At 69.5% G+C, this 15,280-nt stretch overlaps 1 protein-coding gene across 5 annotated transcripts; it reads left to right on the forward strand.

Moving 5' to 3' along the window:
• Nucleotides 1-744: 744 nt before the first annotated feature.
• Nucleotides 745-15,058, forward strand: SLC6A9 (solute carrier family 6 member 9). Of its 5 annotated transcripts, XM_032192651.1 has the most exons (14): nt 745-792; nt 2,837-2,975; nt 9,958-10,114; nt 10,252-10,383; nt 11,004-11,256; nt 11,333-11,465; nt 11,766-11,900; nt 11,979-12,082; nt 12,154-12,391; nt 12,473-12,607; nt 12,690-12,789; nt 12,951-13,051; nt 13,164-13,334; nt 13,517-15,058. In XM_032192651.1, the coding sequence occupies exons 2-14, from the start codon at nt 2,946-2,948 to the stop codon at nt 13,727-13,729; spliced, it is 1,902 nt and encodes a 633-aa protein (XP_032048542.1). In that variant the 5' UTR covers nt 745-792; nt 2,837-2,945; the 3' UTR covers nt 13,730-15,058. The 5 variants fall into 5 exon arrangements, with proteins under 5 accessions (XP_032048542.1, XP_032048545.1, XP_032048544.1 ...); XM_032192654.1 differs by lacking the exons at nt 745-792; nt 2,837-2,975 and adding an exon at nt 5,380-5,433; XM_032192653.1 differs by lacking the exons at nt 745-792; nt 2,837-2,975 and adding an exon at nt 6,924-6,989.
• Nucleotides 15,059-15,280: the final 222 nt, after the last annotated feature.

Below are 15,280 nucleotides of genomic sequence, written 5' to 3' on the forward strand. Positions count from 1 at the left end.
TCACACTCATTGCACACATCCTGGCCGGATCCTGCGGCCATCCCCTCGTGGTGCTGTGCCCTGGCGGCACGTGAGCTGTGCGTGCGCTGTGTGTGGCACTCCCCATGCGTGTGCAAATCCCTGTGTGTGCCCTGCGTGAGGCTGGCTGTGACCGCACAGCCCACACGTGCCCACGCGTGCCCAGGGCCTGTGTGAGCCTGCACAGGGCGTGGGTGCCCACGGGCATGCATGTGCATGGGGATGCATGTGTGTGTATGCGTGTGAGTGTGTGTGCATGCATGTGGGTGTGTGTGCATGCGTGTGTACGCATGTGGAGGTGTGTGGCTGCATGTGCATAGCTGTGGATGTGTGTGGCTGCGTGTGGATGTGTGTGGGCTGTATGTGGATGCGTGTGGGTTGCATGTAGACGCCTGTACATCCGTGTGCACGCGTGTGCATGCGTGTGGATGCATGTGCACGTGTGTGCACGCGTGTGCAAGCTCCCCCGCGTGCCCGGCGTGCCCTCCCGCTGTGCGTACTGCGGGGACGGGGGTGCCGCGGGTACTCCGCCGCCCCCGGTGCCGGTACCGGAGCGGGGCGCTGGGGAGCTCGGGAGGCGGAGCGCGGCGGGGGCGAGAGGCGGTGCCAGCCCCCACCGACCTCCAAACTTTCATTTAACTCGGCAGCACCGGCAGCGGCGGCACGGCACCGGGCCCGGCGCTCACCGGTACCGCCGGCGGCCCGGGGGGCGCGGAGCCACCGGGGACCCGCTGCGAGCCGCGGGAGGGGCCGGGGGGCGGCGGCATGGGCACGGTAAGGGCGAGCACCTCCACCGGCTGCCCGGCTCGGCCCGGCACCGGGGAGGGGGCACCGGGAAGGGGACAGCGGGGGGGGGGGGGGACGCGGCGGGGTGGCGCTGGCGGCGGGGCCGGGATGCGCGGCGCTCCCGCATCTGTTGCGCTCCGGGCGCGGGGGCCGAGCGGGGCCGCCCGGTGCCGTGCCCGGCGGCGGGGCCGGGGGCGGCGGGGCCCGGGGAGGCCCGGCCCGGTGCTGTAGAGGGGGGGCCGGCGGTAATTTTCCACGGGCATGTGCCGGGGCGGGGCGGCGGAGCAGCCACCACGTGGCGGCTGATGTAACCCGGGCCCCCCCCGCCGCCGTGCCGCACCGGGCGCATCGCGGGGATGGAGGGGGCGAAGCCGGGCTCGGCTCCCTGCGCCCCCCCCCGCTGTGCCCGCGGGGATGCTGGCGGAGGAAATGGCTCCGCAGGTGGCATCGGCCGTGCCGGGCACCCCCCGGTGCCACATCCTGCGGGAAGGCACCCGCTGCCTCCTCCTCCTGGGCGCTGCCGTGCCGTGCCGTGCCGTGCCGTGCCGTGCCGAGGTGTGGCACGGCGGCGGTGCCACCCGTCACCTGTCAGGGACAGGGTGCTCGGAGCGGTCCCGGCACGCTGTGACACCAGGAAGGGCATCCCATAGAGCCTGTGCCCGGCTGCCCCGGGGGATGCTGCGGATTTGGGCATCCCTGGAGCCCTGCATCCCTCCTGGGCCCGTGGTGCTCGCCTTTGTGCCGGGCAGGGAGCCACAGCCAGCAGCTGCCGTGCACACGCGTGGCCTTATCGCTGCCTGGCAGAGCCCTGGGGGAGCGGCGGGCCCTCCCGTGGGCGCTTTCCCCTCCCAGGACGGGCAGGTGATGAGTTCCCAGGCCAAATTCAGGGCCGTGGGGAGGGCGGCGTTCGGCTTGTTGGCAATAGGTGTGCGGCGAGGAGGAGGTCTGGCCGCTGGCCCCACGCCTGCCCCCTCTGACAGGTTCCCGGGGCTTGTTGTCCTCCCTCCCTGTGTGGTGACGACACCTCGTCCCCCCCTGGAAATGCAGCCGCTCCCAGGGAGGGGCTTGGCAGTGGGACGCGGTATCTGCGGGCAGCAGCCTGCCTGTGCCGGGGGGCTGCAGCCAGGGCTGGGGGCTTGCCCGCGTCCCCCGGCCTCCTGCCCTTTATCTCCACCACCCACGCTCCCTCCTGATGCGTTCGGGGCCTCGTGCCCCTCTGCTGATTGCTCCAGACCCACGGCAGCCCGGGGCGCTGGGCCTCCGTCGGGGACCCTTGGCTGGGGGCAGGGGTCCTTTCCCGGCCAGCAAGGGCGCCAGGAGCTGGTGTGGGATCTGCAAACACCGCTGCTTGCACAGCCCCGCGCCCCGCTGTTTTGCAACAGCCCCCATCCCTCCCGGCAGGGAGGAAGGTCAAGCCCAGGCGCCCCCCTGGCCCCAGCAGCCCCAGGATGGGGCAGGAGCAATGGTCAGGGGGGGCCGCACCCCCCTCCCGTGCCTGATGCAGCAGCACCTGGCCGTGGCAGAGCCCGCTGGCTCGCCCCCCCTGCGCTGCACGTGCACGCGATGCACCGGGGCAGAAGGCAATCGGTTCCCATCTGTGTCCTCCGTGGCAGCTGAGCCCTGAGCTGGCCCCGCGCTGCGCCCAGTCCCGGCGCTGCCGCCCGCCGCGGCCACTTCGGCTCCAGCTCTGGCTGGGGGACGCACGGGGCCCCCCGACGCCCACCCGCCGGGCGGCTGGGAGCCAGCTGCCCGCAAGGTCGCCTGTCCGCAGCGGGTAAATCTTTAACTGCTTCTTGGGAAACACCTGGGAGCCACCGATCGTGGCCGTGCCGGGGCTTCGGAGATGCTGGGGGGGTGGGAGCGAGGAGGAGACCCTCAGGGAGACCCCCGGCCCCGTTCCCACCCACCCTGCGGCCAGGTACGGGGCAGCCACCTGCCTGGCACGTCCCCCTGCTGCCCGGATGGAGGGGGAGGCCCGGGGCGGGGACGTGCCCACCCCACCAGTCACGTCCCTCTTGGTTTCTCTGCCCAGCTCGCTCTGCCCGTGGATTGAAGCGTGCGGGTGCCGGTGCCGCAGCCAGCGCGACGGAGAGCCAGGGACCCCACGGCGGGCAGCCGGGAACGCGCTCCAGCCTCCAGGGATGGCCGATAAGTGCAGCGAGGGGCTGCTGGTGAGTGCTGGGGCGCAGGGAGCGGGCTGACCTGGGGGAAACCCTGCGGTGGACCCGGAGCACCCGATGCAGGGCGAGGGAGCGAGATGCCGGGGCTCCTAAGGGGCTCCAGATGGCCACCAGGATGCCCTGCCGGGGTTGTGCCCCCAGCACGGCGCCTGGGGGGCCCCTTGATGGAGCCGCCAGTGGTTTCTCGCTCCCAGCCCGCTGCCCGCGAGGCTCCGGGTGTGGTGTCTCACCGCCTGCAGATGCTATCGCCCCGCTCAGGCATGCTGCCTGCTTTATCGCCCGCCCCAGCTCTCCAGGGGAAGGCGGGAAAGCCGCGCAGCTCCTCCACCTTTGCTGGGCACGGGCACCCCTCTGTGCCGGGTACAAGCTCCTGCAGGGGCAGGGGACGGGGCTGTCACCCTCTGCGTCCACCCCTGCCAGCTCTCCCTGACAGCAGGAGTAACGGGATGGAGGCAGAGGCAGGCACCGACCCCACATCCCCACCAGCGCTGTGTTGTGGGGTGTGCTGCCCTCACCCCCTGGCACAGGCGTGTGCGGTGTCCTCCTGGGAGGGCTGCACTGACCCCGTGCTGGTCACTGCTGTACCCTCGCAGATGAGGGATTTGGGAACCCGGAGCCCCGCTGCCCCGAGCAGCCGTCCCTGTCTTGCAGGTGAGCGCAGGCTGGGCTGGGCTTCTGCCTTTTCCCCTATAGGTGGGAACTGAGCTCCGGGGCTGACATGCTCGCCCCCCTCCCCTTCCCAGGGGGCTTCCCGAAATAGCTGCACGCTCCAGCCAGAGGGCCTGGAGCCAGCACTTCCCTGGGAAGCCGGGAGCCAGGGGAGCGGTGTGCTCCAGCGGGCGCTCCCAGAACGTGTGTGCACGGCTCCCTCGCTGCCTGGCCCAGCGTGGCCCTGCCGGCGGTGCCCGCGGCGGCACCGGGCTCCCCTCCTGCCCGTGGCAGGGGTGGGAAGGCAAATTTCCCCACGGTTGGGCTCGGTGAGGTGCTGGGGACGTTGCCAGGCTCGGCTGGAGCTCTGCCATCCCCGTGCGTGCCGTGCCGGTGCCCCTGCGTGTGCGTCATGCTTGCCACGAGCCCCGCGCCTCCACGCTGCTGCCGTGTCCTTGCCGTGGCCGCAGCACCGACAGCGGGGAGCCAGGCACCCAGCGCCCACCTGCTCCTGGTCAATCTTTAACTCGCCTCTCCGAAGGCCCTGCCCAGCCCACGGCACATGGGGAGCTGGGGAGGAAGGGAAACCACGGGGGTCTGGCACCCGGTGCGCCGGTAACCCCGTCCCGCAGCCCTCTGCTCCCCGTTTGTAGGGCGAGGGGCACCCCGAGCAGGGTGGGCACAGGGCACGGCAGTGCTGGGAGCTGGCAGGGAGCACGGCAGCATCCCTCACAGGAGCATCCCTGCGCTGGGCCAGCTGCAAGTGCCCTGGGACGAGGTGTCGCGGGACAGGGCCTTGGCTGCTGAGCTTTCTGGGTCATTGGGGAAGGCAGCTAATCTCCTTGGCCTGCCTCCAGCGCCGCGCAAACAGCATGGCAAAGCATGGCCCCTGCCCTGCCCTCTAATCCCTGCCAGCAGGTGCAGTTCCCAAGCCCGACCGAGGTCCCGTGGCACAGTCCCTGTGCCCGGGGGGGGTGGTGGCAGGGCTCGGGGTGCCCGTTTTGGGGAGGACAGGGGTGACGGCTGAGGCTCTCCATCCCCTGGCTGTGGTGTGTGGCTGTGCCTCAATTTTCCCGCATGCGGGCTGGGGTCTGCAGCCTGCTGGTGCGACAGGAATGCCATGCGTGTGGATGCCCGTGTAATTCTGTGCCTGCTGGCTCCAAACCGCAGGCAGGAGGGGGGGGCTCGGTGCCCCTTCCCCTCCCAAACCCAGCAGAGGCCGTGGCAGCGGGTGCGCAGCAGGCGCTGGGATGCAGGGGAGCTCCAGGGGCTGGTTCAGTCCCTGTGTGGCCGAGCAGGGGGATCCGACAGCCTCTCCCTCCCTGTCCTTTCAGGACATTTTGTTTTGTCCCCGGCAGCGGGCTTTGTTTGGGCTCCAGCCGTGCCAGCGGCTCCTGACTCCCAGCCTTGCTTTGCTGGCACAGCCGGGCAGCGCTCGGCCGGGGGGGCGCACGGCTCAGGTGGGCTCCTGCCATCGCCTGTCCCAGCCCGGGCGGGCACCGCTGGCACCGTGCTCGCAGGGATTACAAAGCTTGGGGGGGGGCCCTGCCCTGTCCCAGACACCCCCAGCAGCGCGGTGCCGCCGGCCCCGGGCAGGGGGGCCAGCAGCGCGAGCAGGAGCTGCGGAAGCGGCTCTTGGCTGCGGGAGCCCTTCCCGGAATAACAAGGGGCAGCGCTGGGGGGGCCGGCGGGGGATTTTTCTGCCTGAGCGCTCCAGGAGAATCGTGCCCGCGCCGTGAGAATGGGGCCGGAGAGAGGCAGCCCCGGCGGGAAGCGCCCGGCTAGGGGCTGGTGGCACCTGGTAGGTCCCCAGGCGGCGTCCCTGCCCTGGGCACCCTGCAGCCCTGCTTGGGGATGGGGTGATGGGGGCTGCAGGGGCAGGAATGATGCTCCCAGAGCCAGAGCACGCAGGGACTGGGGAGCTGGGAGAGCTCAGGGCCCTGTGCCTGGGGAAGGACATCTGGTGGTGGCGTGTTGGTGGCCCAAGCAAGGCGGTGCAGTGAGCCAGGCCGTGGAGGGGTGCAGGTGGGCACCTTGTAGGGTGTCAGGGTGCAGGGCTGCACGTGGAACAGGGCTGGAGGGCTTGGCTCCATCCCCCTGTCCCTGCCACTGGGGCTGGCATGAGGGGGAGGCTGCGTGTCCCAGGGGGGCACAGCTGGGTGCTGCTCCCCGCGCCATGGGAGCATCCCGGGCGGCCGGCGCAGGAGAGGACAGGGATCGGGACGAGCGCTGGGTGCCGGTGTGGGAAGCCGAGCGCCCGCCCTGCACATGTGAACGGCACACGTGTGCGCCCGCAGCGCCGCTGCCCGGACCCCAGATGGTCTCCCGAAAGCGCCGGCCCGTCCCCCCGCCCTCGGTGCTCCATCACGCCTGGCTGGCGCTTTGGCCGCGCTCCCCAGCCGGGGCGCGGGGCTGGGAGCAGCTGGGGCACCCCGAGCCTTGCTGGGGGGCTCCCTGCCTCTGCCCTCCCACGGGACGCGGCACCCTACCGGGGGTCCCAGCCCGCGTTGGGCAGGGGGATAGGGGTGAGAGCGGCGAGGCTGGGGGTGTCGGGGCGGTGGGGGGCTGGCAGCGCGGCCCTCCTGCCAGGCAGATGGTCCCCCCGCGGGGCTGTGACCTTGTGGTGACTGCTGTGGATCCCTGTGATGCCCAGCGGCTCGGCTGACGTCAGGGAGAGGTGGCATGGGACCAGGCTGGGGATGTGCCACCGGGCAGGCTCGTCCCAGCGCCCCCGTCCCCATATCGGGCCGTGCCAGGTCCCAGCAGTGCCCAAACCTAGGTTGGGGTCGGATGTGCGAGGCTGGGCAGCGTCACGGCGATGGGAGTGGGGCAGGAAGATGTGTGTGGGGCGGGGGGCATGGGAATGGGACAGCACATGGGGAACAGCGAGGGGACGCTGCCCTCTGCCAGGCTGCGGTGTGGGAAGGAGCCAGGGGCTGCGGGGGCAGGATGAGCCCCGCAGGGAGGGCAGCGCTGCCCGCCGGAGCGTGCGGGGCTGCAAACAGCTGGACCCCGCTAATGAGGCCTCATTAAGCGGGATGTGAGCTGTGCCAGGGCTCAGCACCGCGCAGCCCCCGTCTCCTGTCCCTGCTGGGAGGGGACACACACACACACACACACACACACACACACACACACACACACACCTTGCTGGCTGTGGGGCGAAGGGGCCGGGCCGGGAGGCGAGCGGGGCGCGGTGCCAAGCCCTGCAGGCAGCGGGCGGGGGGAGGCGGGCGGGCAGCTGCCACCGCGCGGGACCCAGCGGTGCCAATGAAGCCGGGGACGCACGGAGCCGGCCAGCCTGGCCCCCCGGGGTGCAGCCACGGGCAGCCGGGCCCCCCCCGGCCCCGCCAGCAGGTCAGTGGGGTGCTGAGAGCGGGGTCCGGGCGACTGCGGCACGGGGACGGGGTGGCGGTGGCCGTGCCAGCGCTGTCCCCTGCCGCTGGGGCTCTCCAGGGTGCTCTGTGCCAGCTCTGGGGGGCTGGAGCACGGCCACGGCTCTATAGGGCCCCCTGAGCCCCCCCTATCCAGCAGGGACGTGGGGTGCTGCAGGGGAGGAGGGTGGCTCTGGAGGTACCCAAATGTGGCCCCCTCTGCCCGCCTCTACCTCCAGCCCCCCCGGGACCCCAGCTGCGTAGGGAGCAGGAAGGGTTTGCTCGAGCAAGGGGCTGTGTTTTGGGGCTGTTCACTCCAAGACCTACTGCTGGCCAGAGGGGTGCGCGGTGCCGCAGCTCACCGGGGTGACTGTCACCCTGCCGTGGCATCTATTTTTTGGGGGAGTAAACAAGAACGGGGCCCCCCCACAAAATGGATAAGGCTGATGTCCCATAGGGTGCCTCTGCGGGGCTGGAATATCCCCAGGGGGGCAATTTAAGAAGGGGGGGATCCACTCTGGAGACACACTGGGGGTCCCCAGGTGCTTCTGCCTCCACTCACCCCACGGGGAAGTGTCCCCCCCCCCCGCAGCCATCAGCTTCCCAGGCATAAATCAGGGGGAGGGGACGGTCCCTTGGGGAAGTGGGGGGCATCCGGGCACCCCGGCCAAGCTGCCATTGTGCGAGGCAGCGCTGCTTAGCATGAGAAAGGCTCCAGTGCCAGGCGCCGTGATGGATGGTGCCTGCGCTGCGGGACCCGGGGATGCTTTGGCTGTCTGGTAGGGTCCCGGGGAGGAAGGGTGCCCCGTGCGCCCCAAACGTCCCCAAAGGGGACGTTTGGGGCGCACGGGGCACCCTTCCTCCCCGCTATGTGTGCACCTGTGCATGGAAAATTTAGGGGAATTTGCCCCTGTGTTAAATCCTGACCCCACAACACGAAGCGGGGTGAGGGGCTCGTCTCGCAGGCCCTTGGGTCCCCCCCCCTTTTTTTTTTTTTTGCCATGCAGCTGGGTGGTTAATGAGTGGAAAGGACGGGGCGACCTTCCCGGATTGGGGAGGGGGGGGATTGTAGCGGGCTGATGGGTGAGCATGCAAGCGTGTGCGCACGTGTGCGTGCTTGGGCACACATGTGGCTGTCCCCTTATTGGGGACAAGCGTGCCTTAGCCCTGTGCTGCAGCGTGGGATGGCAGAGGGCCGGCGCTCTCTTGGAGCACTGCTGCCAGGTGCCTCAAAATTGGGGTGCCCCGTGGAGGCAGTGAGTGAGGCTGTGATGCCTCTGGGGTCACCCGAGCAGAGGGAGCGGGGTGGCCCCCGGCTTTGGGACGGGGTTGGGGTCCCCTCTGGGCTCTGGGGGCTCCAGGCTGTGTTGGGGTCATGCGGTGCCCCCAAAAAAAACATCTCGGGGAGGCTGGAGCAGTGTTCCCCCACCTGCCAGCCGTGCTGAGCGGGAGCCTCCTCAGTGCAAGCATCTCATATAATGCCCAAGCTTTATCAGGGGCTTCCCAATGGGATCATCCCGCATGAGCGCACCCCAACGTGGGGACATCGCCAGCATCACCCCCACACCCTGGGGACCCCTCCACCCCACCCCACGCAGGACCCCACAAGCAGAGGCTGTGCCCTGGGGCAGACCAGGATCCCCCACCTTGTGCCTGCGGGGGATGTGGGGACATGCGAGGTGGATTAGGGGTGGTCTTGGGGTCCTGGGGGCTGGGCAGGAGCACCCATGGGTGCTGGGAGAGTTGGGATGCTGTGGGCGCATTCTCCACGCACCCTTTTCCTGTGGGGCCTGGCACGGGCACCCCAGTACCCCAGCTGAGTATGGCCAGCGTATTGCCACCTATTGCCCTTACAACCCCTATAGCCCACCCCAAATCCTCCCCAAGCCCCCTGCTGTGCATCCCGCTGCCCCCGCCGCCCCCCTCGCCGCCCCCGGCGCGTGCGGGCCCCGCTCCGCAGCAGATGGCTTTGTTTGGCAGCGCGGTGCCGGAGTCGCCGGGCATCACGTCCCGGCTGCGCCGGCCCTAATCGAATGACACGGTTTGGTGCACCGCGCCTGCTGCCCGCGCCCCGCCGGCGTCAGCAGATCCGCAGCGACGGCTCCCCGTCCTGGCCCGGCGCGGGGGGCGCGGGCAATGCCAGCAGCTCCCCAAAAAATATCACCAACCCCCGGCCCGGAGCTGGGCAGCGTCTCGGGGAGCTCGGCGTGAGCTCGGGGCCACGCTGGGACAGGGCCGCGGGGTGGCGGGTGCCATCTCCGCCGGGGGTGACGGGCACCCGTCCCCTTTGTTGTCATCCCCGGTGTGAGCGCGCATTGTGCCGCGGCCTGCACAAAGCGCCCATTCTTGCCCCCACCCCTCCCCGTGTTCAGGGCTGATGGGCACGGGGGCTGTCCCCCGGGGGGGTCCCACCTGCACGGGAAGGGTCAGCACCCCTGCCACCACAGGACACCTTTCTTGGGGTTGGGGGACCCCAGCTTGACCCCATCGCTGCACCCCACTCCCCATCCCGGGGCACCCACCCCAGGGCACAGCCTGGGGGGCCGGGGGTCCGGCGGTTCCCCCCCGGCTGCGGGCAGTGGCCACCCAGCGGGGCCCCTTTTTGCTGGGCGCAAGGGGTGGGGGAGAAGGAACAGAGGCCCCTTTGTGCTCGGGCGCCCGAGCCTGCTTTGTATGACTTGCAGGCTCTTCCTTCTCTGCAGCCGGGCTCCGGGGAGAGCTATTCATCGGGGCCGGCGTGGGGCGGGGGGGCTGCCAGCGCTGCCTCCCCTCTCCTTGGCACTGCGCGTGCACGGTGGGGAGGGGGTGTTGGCACGGGGCGGCCCAGCCTGGGGAGGGATGGGGCAAGGATGCAGGGGACCTCCTGGCCCCTCTCGGTGGCTGTCACCCCTCCGATGGGCCCGGCGGGGGTGTCCCCCCCGGCTGAGGCACCCCAACGCATCTCTCCGCAGAACGGCGCCGTGCCCGGGGAGCGGGGCAAGCAGGACAAGAGCGTCAAGCGCGGCAACTGGGGCAACCAGATCGAGTTCGTGCTGACCAGCGTGGGCTACGCCGTGGGGCTGGGCAACGTCTGGCGCTTCCCGTACCTCTGCTACCGCAATGGGGGAGGTGGGTGTCATTGGGATGGGGACGAGGGGGGCCCGGGGTGGGGATGGGGCCGTGCGCCCTGCTCCTGAGCTGTGCCGGGGGGCACGGCCGTGTGTGGGGCTGCTGCCCGCTCACACCCTGTGGTTCCTGCCCGCCAGGTGCCTTCATGTTCCCCTACTTCATCATGCTGGTGTTCTGCGGCATCCCCCTCTTCTTCATGGAGCTCTCCTTCGGGCAGTTCGCCAGCCAGGGCTGCCTTGGCGTCTGGAGGGTCAGCCCCATGTTCAAAGGTAAGGGGCTGCCCGTCCCCACAGCGGCACGGGGCGCACACCCACGCTCCCGGTGTGTCCCTTGCACACGCCTCCGGCACGTTGTGCAGCCCTGCACAGGCATGTGCTGCTTGCACAGCCCTGCATGCCTTGCACACGCACTGCCTGTGCACACACACACTGCTCACACCGCACACATCCCTGCACGCCCCACAAGTGCCCTGCACGCTCCCCTCCTGCAGCACGACGTACACTGCCCCAGCATCCAGTGCTTGCATTACACACGCATCCCTGCACTGCCACATGTGTCCCCCGCAGAGGTTATTCAGGCCACCGTGGTGCGTTCATCCTAGGTGTATTTCCCCGTCCTTGGGTGCCCTCTGTCACCGGGTGCTTGCGGCTCCAAAGTCCCCATGGCCATGCAAGGAGAGCCCCCAGCCCTGTGGTCCTCCAGGCCTGCAGACCCCAAGGGCTCACCCGCAGTCCTGCCAGCCACACACCCCCTGTGCCCTAAGGAGTTCCCCGTGCCCGGCAGGGGGCTGAGCCCTGCATGCTCCTCGCCCCGGTGCCGCCCGCCCCCGAGCCGCGAGCCCCGCACCGCCCGCGCCGCGCCGCTCACCCCTCCCCGGTGCTGTTCCCAGGCGTGGGCTACGGGATGATGGTGGTGTCCACGTACATCGGGATCTACTACAACGTGGTGATCTGTATTGCCTTCTACTACTTCTTTGTGTCCATGACGCGCGTGCTGCCCTGGACGTACTGCAGCAACGCCTGGAACACGCCCGACTGCGTGGGGGTGCTGGACGGGAACCTCTCCAGCCACGCCGCCGTCAACCTCACCCACCTCCTCAATGCCACCCAGAAGCGCACCAGCCCCAGCAAGGAGTACTGGAGGTACTGGGGGAGGACTGGGGGGCGCTGGTGGGGCGGTGGTGGGGCCCCGCTGATGTTTGCTGTCCCCCCGGTGCAGGAGGTACGTGCTCAACCTCTCGGATGACATCGGGAACCTGGGCGAGGTGCGCCTGCCCCTGCTGGGCTGCCTCGGCGTCTCCTGGGTCGTCGTCTTCCTCTGCCTCATCAAGGGCGTCAAGTCCTCGGGGAAGGTACCCGCGTGCCCCGGCTCTTGGACACACCCCCTTTTGGGTGGCCACGCCCCATTTCTGTGTGGCCACGCCCCCTTCTATGTGGCCACGCCCATTGTATATCTGCCATACCCCTTCTGTATATAGCCACGCCCCTCCTGCCTATAACCACGCCCCCTTTAGACATAGCCCCGCCCCTATCGGTGATGCCCCTCCCACATGGCCATGGCCACGCCTCCCCCTGGCTGTAGCCCCGCCCATCGCCCCGATAGCCCCGCCCCCTCGCCCCGTGTCCCCGCCCACCGAGCCCCCTCCCCGCAGGTGGTGTACTTCACGGCCACCTTCCCCTACGTGGTGCTCACCATCCTCTTCGTGCGCGGCATCACGCTGGAGGGGGCCCTCACCGGCATCATGTACTACCTGACGCCCCAGTGGGACAAGATCCTGGACGCCAAGGTGAGCGGGGACAACGGGGGGACAGGGGGGGAATCAAGGGGGACACGGCACATGGCGCTGACCCCATCTGTGGTGCAGGTGTGGGGTGATGCCGCCTCGCAGATCTTCTACTCGCTGGGCTGCGCCTGGGGTGGCCTCATCACCATGGCCTCCTACAACAAGTTCCACAACAACTGCTACCGGTGAGTGCCCGCCCGTGCCCCCACGCCGCCCCCTGGCCCCGCCGCCGGCCCTGACCCGCCTCTCCCCGCAGGGACAGCATCATCATCAGCATCACCAACTGCGCCACCAGCGTCTACGCCGGCTTCGTCATCTTCTCCATCCTGGGCTTCATGGCCAACCACCTGGGCGTGGATATCTCCAAGGTGGCCGACCACGGCCCCGGCCTGGCCTTCGTTGCCTACCCGGAGGCCCTCACCCTGCTGCCCATCTCCCCGCTCTGGTCCATCCTCTTCTTCTTCATGCTCATCCTCCTGGGGCTGGGCACGCAGGTAGGGCACGGTGGGGTGAGGACAGGGGGGTGACACAATGGGGTTGAGGTTGATGTGCTGCCCCTTCCACCCCACGTGCAGTTCTGCCTGCTGGAGACGCTGGTCACGGCCATCGTGGACGAGGTGGGCAACGAGTGGATCATCCGCAGGAAGACCTTCGTGACGCTGGGGGTGGCCGTGGCAGGCTTCCTGCTGGGCATCCCGCTCACCACCCAGGTGGGGCACCCCGGGGTGCTGATGGGGGTGGGGGGACCTGTGCCACTGTCATTGCCACTGTCAACAGGGGTCCCTCTCGCAGGCGGGCATCTACTGGCTCCTGCTGATGGACAACTACGCCGCCAGCTTCTCCCTGGTCATCATCTCCTGCATCATGTGTGTCGCCATCATGTACATCTACGGTAGGTGCCCCCGCGGTGGGGTGGGGGCTTGGGGACTCGTGGCCAGTTGGTGGCTGGCTGCCGGAGGCTGGCAAGGTCGTTGGCCAACGACCAAGGGGCTTAAAGGTCCCACTACAGGGGCTTGGGGTCCTGCTGGGGCTGACGGCCGCCTGTCCCCACAGGGCACCGCAACTACTTCAAGGACATTGAGATGATGCTGGGCTTCCCGCCCCCGTTCTTCTTCCAGATCTGCTGGCGCTTCATCTCGCCCGCCATCATCTTTGTGAGCATCGCGGGCAGGGGACACGGGGCCGGGGGCGGTGGGGGCAGCTGTGGGCAGGGGACAGAGCAGGGTGGCTGCTCCCCGCCGGCTGATCCTGCCTGTCCCTCCCCAGTTCATCCTGGTCTTCACAGTGATCCAGTACCGGCCCATCTCCTACAACGACTACGTCTACCCCACCTGGGCCATCAGCATCGGTTTCCTCATGGCGCTCTCCTCCGTCATCTGCATCCCCATCTACGCCATCTACAAAGTGTGCCGCTCCGAGGGGGACACGCTGCTGGAGGTGGGTGGTCGGGGACAGCCCCCACGTCCCCGCTGGGGGTTGCCACGAGGCTGTCCCCTACCCCGGGGCGGTCGGAGACACCTGCAGGCAGCAGCCACGGGGCGTCCTGGCGTGGTGGGGTGGCCGGGGCAGGGTGTGAGGGCGGGAGCTGACCCTGTCCCCTACCATCTCCCTCTCTCTAGCGCTTGAAAAACGCTACCAAGGCGAGCAAGGACTGGGGCCCGGCGCTGCCAGAGCACCGCAGCGGGCGCTACGCCCCGGCGTTCAGCCCCTCCACCGAGTCCCACCTGGAGGTGCAGCCCCTGCACCCGGAGAAGGCGCAGAGCGAGGCCGCGGCCGCGTCCCCCGTGCAGGGCAGCAACGGCTTGGCCCACAGCCAGGACTCCAGACTGTGACCCCCCTGCCGTCCCCGCACCCCCTCTAACCCCTCCCGCGCGGTGACACTTTCGCACCTTCCGCTGGCGGAGCCTGGCTCCGGGCCGCACCGGACGGCGGGGGGCTCTCAGCGCCCGTCCCCGAGACCCCCGACCTCCTCTCCGGTTAACCCCGTCCCCCCCCGTGGCGTTTGTTAACCCTCAAGTTTACGGTAACCTTCCGTGCGCGACGCTGGGACACGAGAGGAGGGGGGGGCACAGCCCCGGGAGGGCCAGGAGCCAGAGGCACTTTGCAGGGGACCTGCCCCGTGGGGACTGGCACCCTCGGGCCGCGCGGATGGAGAGGGCACCGGGGCACTTTTTGGGGTGCTGCCCGCCCCGGGACACGGCACAACCCTCCCGGGCTCGGTCCCACGGGGCCGTGGTGGCAAGAGGTGACGCTGCAGCGAGCCCCCGGCCTCGGTTGGGTGGCCACGTGCAGAGACAGCACCTGGGGCACGGGGTGGACAATGGGGCGAGGGCGCTGCCCGCGCCAGCACAAGGCACAAGCACAAGCACTTAGGCACGCGTGCACCTGGGCGCACGCACCCCCACGCACGCAGGCACACACGCTCGGTACCCATGGGTGCGCCGTGCGTGCGCTCGTACCCACAGCCCCGCTACGTGCAGCGTCCCCGCACCTTGGGGGGGCCACCTGGGTGGTGGCACGGGCGCCTGGTGTCCCCGACGGCCTGGCACGGGCAGGGGGGGAACCTTCCATGGTGCTAAGGGGGAGCAGGAAGGACTGGCCCCCAGCTGCTGCTAGCAAGAGGTACCGGAGGAGATGGGAGGGCGGAGGCAGCCCGCTCGCTCCGAGCCATCTGGGTACGTTTTGTCCCCAAGCAGTATTAGTGGAGCAGGATGCACTGGCAAGGCCGGGCGGTTTTCAATCTGTCTTCCAGCTACAGCCGAGGGGCCGTAGCTCTCGGTTTTGGGGTGGGGAGGACGGGACCCTTCCCACCCTGAGGCTCCCCTGCCAGCCAGCACCGCGCTCCCTGTGCCGGAGCCCCGAGGCTCGCGCAGGGACGCGGGGCGGCGCGGCGGGGACAGGCTGAGGGGCAGCAGGGTGCTGAGCCCCGGCAAGGACGTTCCAGCTCCCCTGGCCCCATCCCGAGCCCCCCGTGCGACGCGGCGGAGAGGCGCAGTTTCCCGCATGGTGCCCGTGCCCTGCCCCATGTGTCACGCCGCTACTGTTCACCTCTAATTGTTAGCAATAACGCGCGCGTCCCTGGGCAGCGCTGCCTGTGCCAGTGTCTCTCCCGGTGTAGACTTCTAAAGTATCCTAGATTTTAATGAGATTTATATTCCTGAGCCCGTGTCCCGCTGTGCCCTTTTTTTGTGGGAGCTGGGGAGGGGGGACATTAAGGGACGGTATCCTCCAGGGTGCATCCTTTCCCCCGTGGATGCCCAGCACTGGCTCTGAGCAGCCAGGATGGGCCCTGGGGGTGCTCCTCACCCTTGTGCTGGGCCCTTTGTAGGGCAGGAGCTGCCTGCACTGGCCCAGGGCTGGCTGAGGAGGGGGCAGCTCCCAGG

This window comes from Aythya fuligula, chromosome 8 (genome assembly GCF_009819795.1).
Source record: "Aythya fuligula isolate bAytFul2 chromosome 8, bAytFul2.pri, whole genome shotgun sequence".
Taxonomy (NCBI): Eukaryota; Metazoa; Chordata; class Aves; order Anseriformes; family Anatidae; genus Aythya; species Aythya fuligula.